This window comes from Malania oleifera, chromosome 12, assembly GCF_029873635.1.
Source record: "Malania oleifera isolate guangnan ecotype guangnan chromosome 12, ASM2987363v1, whole genome shotgun sequence".
NCBI classification, from domain to species: Eukaryota; Viridiplantae; Streptophyta; class Magnoliopsida; order Santalales; family Ximeniaceae; genus Malania; species Malania oleifera.
The window spans coordinates 40305649-40311359 of NC_080428.1; the positions used below are offsets into that span (position 1 = coordinate 40305649).

At 37.5% G+C, this 5711-nt stretch overlaps 1 protein-coding gene across 1 annotated transcript; it reads right to left on the bottom strand.

Moving 5' to 3' along the window:
* Positions 1–4167: 4167 nt before the first annotated feature.
* On the bottom strand, positions 4168–4911 carry LOC131143889 (uncharacterized). Its single transcript, XM_058092249.1, has 2 exons — positions 4779–4911; positions 4168–4730 (listed from the first exon to the last, which is right to left on the bottom strand). The coding sequence occupies exons 1-2, from the start codon at positions 4909–4911 to the stop codon at positions 4168–4170; spliced, it is 696 nt and encodes a 231-aa protein (XP_057948232.1).
* Positions 4912–5711: the final 800 nt, after the last annotated feature.

Sequence of the window (5711 nt, forward strand, 5' to 3'; positions counted from 1 at the left end):
CTGTGTGGGGCCCACATGAGCCCCGAAACCGTATGAAGGTTTTCACAAGTCTCAAAACTATGCAGGATGCATAAAATCGTATAAGAGTTATTGGAATTACGTACGATCCATTTGGGTCTCGAAATTGTGTGGGGCCCACAAGACTACATGGGGCCCACAAGACCATGTGGGGCCCACATGAGTTTTTAAAATTTAAATTTAATTCTTGTTCAAAAATAAAATAAAATAAAATAAATACTAAATATAGTTTAAAATTAATAACAATGATAATAATAATGATTAAGAAAAATAATAAAATAATAAAATAATTAGTTAGGTAATGGATTAATTAATAAGGTAAGTAATTAATTAAAAATTTATTTAGTGAGAATGGTGGCAAGCACTCCCAAATGGCCTCCACTCAAGTTTAAAATTAATAACAATGATAATAATAATGATAATAATGATTAAGAAAAATAATAAAATAATAAAATAATTAGTTAGGTAATGGATTAATTAATTAGGTAAGTAATTAATTAAAAATTTATTTAGTGGGAATGGTGGCAAGCACTCCCAAATAGCCTCCACTCAACCCATACCTTGCCCATCCCTTGCCCATTCTTTAATTTTTAAAATTATAATTTCACCTATCTCCCCACACTTTTATAAATTCTATTTCTTCCCCAAAATTTTCCTATAAATAGGGAGCTCTCAACCTTCATTTTCACAACAATTTTCCAAGGAAGAGAAGGATTAGTGAGTGAAAGAATTTGTGGTGGAGAGAGAATTTTTGAATAAATTCTTAATCACCCACTTTTTCCGATCTCATTTCTTAAAGATAATTATTGTGTTCGTAGCACACGGTAAAAGAAGAAGGTAAGTAAATTTGATTATGTTAGTATTTTTATTCAAAATTTATACCCGAGTTTATTTGTAAGTAAATTTGATTATGTTAGTATTTTTATTCAAAATTTATACCCGAGTTTATTTGTAAGTAAATTTGATTATGTTAGTATTTTTATTCAAAATTTATACTCGAGTTTATTTGTAAGTAAATTTTGATTATGTTAGTTTTTTTTATTTTAAATTCATACCCGAGTTTATTTTGTACGTAAATTTTAATTATGTTACTTAGTTCCACAAAATTTTCATGAGTTTATTTTTACGCATATTTAATTATACCAGTTCTATCTTTAATATACTTGCATCTATTTTTGGGTTAAGAAATGTTCCAATCCCCTTGGGTAAATTTTCAGCATTTCTTTCTATTCAAAAATAAAATTATATATATATTTAACACAAAAATTGTGTGGCATGAGTTTATTTGTACGTTGCATTTTTATGAAAATATGAGTAAAGATGAGATTTTCACGATATTATTTTTAAATTGCATAAATTATAATAAGATGATTTTAAAACCCCTTATGGCAACGAAAGTTCAAAGTTACAGATGCTCGGTACCGCAGCTTAAAGTTTATACGGATCAGAGTGCACCCACACTGTTTACAGAGTGGTTATTTATGTTAGTGGATTTCTCCTGAGTGCACACCTGGTTTAAGTCCAGGACTTAATAAGGAAAATCTCACTTAAAGTTTACGTACGTTGATTTAGTTTGGTCGGCCAGCCAGCTAAGTCCAGTCTTCGGACCGCACAACCCAGTCATGGGGGTAAACATGACTTATGGCAAAAAGGCCTAAGGGTGGTTTTTATAATATATGTTTATACATATTTAATTACGTATACAAGTTACTGATGATTTGAAGGAAAAGTATAAGTTTACGTGAAAAGGATCATTCTGGTGCTTAAATGACGATCTAAGGAAAACGTATAAGGAAAAGTATATGTATGTTTATCATTAAATGTTTTTACAGTTTTAAAGTTAAAAGTTTAATTTAGCAGTTATAATATATGATTATAAAAATTTACTGTTGAAATTGATGACAAAAGTTTTATGCAGAAATTTTTAAATTTATATTTATTCTAAAAGCAGTCTTGAAGTTATATTATTAAATATTGTTTTACGAAATTCTTTAAAAGCTCATTTTAGCCACACACTAATAATAATCTTATTTACTTACTGAGCGTCGTCTCACCCCAATCATATTTTATTTCAGATAACTCTGAAGGACATGTCGGAAATCAGGCTTAGCAAGCATGCGGGTGGGGATTAGAAAAATAAAGATTAATTAGAAATATAGTATGATTTCAGATATTTACGTTTGTGTAATTTTCTTCTTTTGAAATAAGTGATTGTAACATGAATAATTAGCGCTCTGGTGTAATAAGAATCGAGTTTATTTGCTTCCGCTGTAAATCAGTAGTAAAGAGTTAATATCCCAGGCCCCTCGGGGTCGGGGTGTTACACGTAAATCATGAAAATCATCGGCTCATACACCAGTATTTCACATTTTACCATAGCTCGGCCTATACGCCAAAAAATCATATCCATAGCTCAGCCTATACGCTGGCAAATCACATCCATAGCTCGGCCCGTACACCAAAAAATCATATACAGAGCTCAGCCCGTATGCTGGCAAATCATTTTCATAACTCGGCCCGTATGCTGACAAATCATATATATAGTTCGCCCTGTACGCCGACAAACATATCAAAATCTCGGCCCGTACGCCGTTTTTCCATTATAAAAATCCGTATCAATTACATATTCCGAGAAACATTATTTCATATTAATTTCTCCTCATGCCATACTAAACAGGTTTTTCGTATATTTAACATATCATCACTTTCAACAGCATTTTCCCAAATATAAATCATATATAAATATTTTTATTTTACTAAAACCAAATGCTATAACAATATGCATATTTTTCATAAAATACTAGCTTAGTTTATCCCCTTACCTGATTCTTGAAAAGCCCCTAAGAAAATATGTCATGCACCCGCAGGGTTCCCTACTCAACACCTTGAAAACAACATTCCCCAGAACTAAAGTATGTATTTCTATGCATACTACGCTTTCTACAACTGTCAAGAATTCAAATATTGAGTAGAAAGTCTTACCCTGGATTTGGGATGGTTTCCACCTCAGCCCCACCGACGATCCGCTCCGGCAGATTTGTAGAGAACTTTCCTAGGAGCGTCGTGGTGGCTTCAGATCCTTGAACTGGAAAAAATCTGGCCCGAAATTGAAGAGAGAAGGAGGAGGAACCAAAGGGTAAAAGAGAGAGAAAAGTTCTCCGCAGGAAAATGACTAAAAAATCACGTTTAACCCTATTTATCCCGCGGGATTCGTCGACGAGCCACATCACCTCGTCGATGAGTCCTGTAGAAAGTTCGTCGACGAACTTCAACCCTCGTTGAAGAATTTCAGAATTCCTAAAATCCTCTCTCAGTATATTCTCGTTGATGAATCTTGTTCTCGTCAACGAGCTCCTCTTATACCCTCATCGACGAGTCCCATGTGTTCGTCGACGAGAAGCTGAAAAATTCCTCAGGATTATACTTTCCAAAATGCAACGTCGTCGAATGCCTCCTTCTGTTTTTGGTTTCCATTCCCCTTCCTTTTTATTATTTAAATAACATTATTCTTCAAGTCGTTACATCTACTTTGTCTGGGTCCACTGAAATTCCCTCCTTGGACACTACCTACCCTAGAAATGGAACCTATTCTACCCAGAACTCGAATTTCTTAAATTTAGCGAATAACCTCTTCTCTCTGAGTACCTGAAGTACTAGCCTCAAATGAGCTTTATGGTCTATAGCACTCCTCAAATAAATCAAGATGTCATCAATGAATACCACCACAAACTGATCTAAGTACGCGTGGAACACCCTATTCATCAGATCCATGAATGCTGTAGGTGTGCTCGTAAAACCAAAAAGCATAACAAAAAATTCATAATGGTCATACCGGGTTCGAAAGGCTATCTTCAATACATCCTCTGATTGCACTTTCAACTGGTGATGCCCGGATCGCAGATCGTTCTTAGAGAAAACCTGAGTACCCTTCAGCTAGTCAAACAGGTCGTCAATACGTGGTAACAGGTATTTATTCCTCACCATAACCTTGTTAATTTCTCTGTAGTCGATGCACATCTTTATCGACCTATCCTTCTTTTTCACGAACAACACCAACGCTCCCCAGGGTGATATGCTCGATCTAATGAAACCACTATCCAGAAGTTTCTGTAGTTGCTCCTTTAACTCTTTTAGTTCAGTTGAAGCCATTCAGTAAGGCACCTTGGAGATTGGTGTCGTCCCTGGTGCTAACTCAATAGCGAACTCCACCTCACGATCTCGAGGCAATCTAGGTAAGTCCTCGGGAAGTACGTTCGAGAACTCCCGTATCACTGGAATATCCTCCAACTTCAGTCCCTCCTTTGGTACCGCTTTCACACACGCCAGGTACCCCGGGAAGCCATCCAGGAGTAACCTTATCGCTTGCATCGCCGAGAGGATCTGTGGTGCAGAGCGTACACACGACCTGATAAAATTAAACTCCTGTTCTCCAAGAGGTCTAAACACTGCCTCCTTCTTTTGGCAATCTATGCTCGCATAGCTAGATGCTAACCAATCCATCCCTAAAATAATATCAAATCTCTGCATCTCAAGAACAATTAGTATAGCAGGTAACCTCCTCCCTTGAATCTCCACTGGGTGGTCTCTAACCACCTTATTGCACATAATAATCGACCTTGTCAGCATGACCACACCTAACTCGACCTCTACCAAGTGAGCCTCAACACCACAAACTCTAGAAAATCCCCGAGATACAAACGAGTGGGTTGCACCTAAGTCAAATAACACAACAACATTATGTGACATAATTGAAATCGTACCTGTCACCACATTGCTGGTGTTCTCTGCATCACGTGGCGTCAATGAGTACACCCACGCTTGCGCGGTACCCCCCCTGGTTACCACTTCTAGTTGCCTGACTACCTCCTCCATACTACTGCTGAGGAGGTGCATAGTTCAATACTACGCGACAGTCCCGCACTTGATGTCTCGCACTACCACATCGTTAACAGCCCATAAAACCAGCCCTACACTCACCCGCATGCTTCTTATGGCATTTGGGATAGGTAAAGTGCAGAGAATTTTCCTGAGGGGCTTAAGGTCCCATCACCTGTCGCTGGCCCTATGAACTACTAGGCCACTTCCATGAGCTCTGGCTGGTGCTAGACTGAAAACTCTGAGACAAGGGCCTCTTTTTCTGATTTGCCTTTCTTTCCCCCTACTGAATACTGACCTCCACCGGCACAGCTCTAAGCTAATAATGCCGCTACCTGTGTGCATATTGCCTGCCTTAGCACTCTCTCAAACATCTGAGCCTTCTTCGGCTCGTTCAGGACCATATATGGAACACAATTATTAGACGAAGAAAATACCATGACATGTAAATTCTCAATTTAAAAAAAAAAAACAAGTCAAGAATTCTTGACACAAAACCGTCGACGGTTTGCCATCCACAAACCATCCCTCTCTCTGATACATGTACACGGTTAGTCGTATAAGGATATAGTTTTATTAGGGTTCGGACAATACTGCCTACGTCTCCTCCTCAAGCTCACAAGTAAGAGGATTCCACTAAGAGCTCACTTCATAGGTGGAGGGACACCGAATACAACACCTTACCAGCATAGTGCACCTAACTTTCCTAACCGGGTCCAAGCCAATCTAGGACTTTTCACAGGGAGAGTCTCCCTCTTTCGACCAACACGTCGAGAATACAACAGATATTCAATATTTTATGTGTACAAGAAAATGTG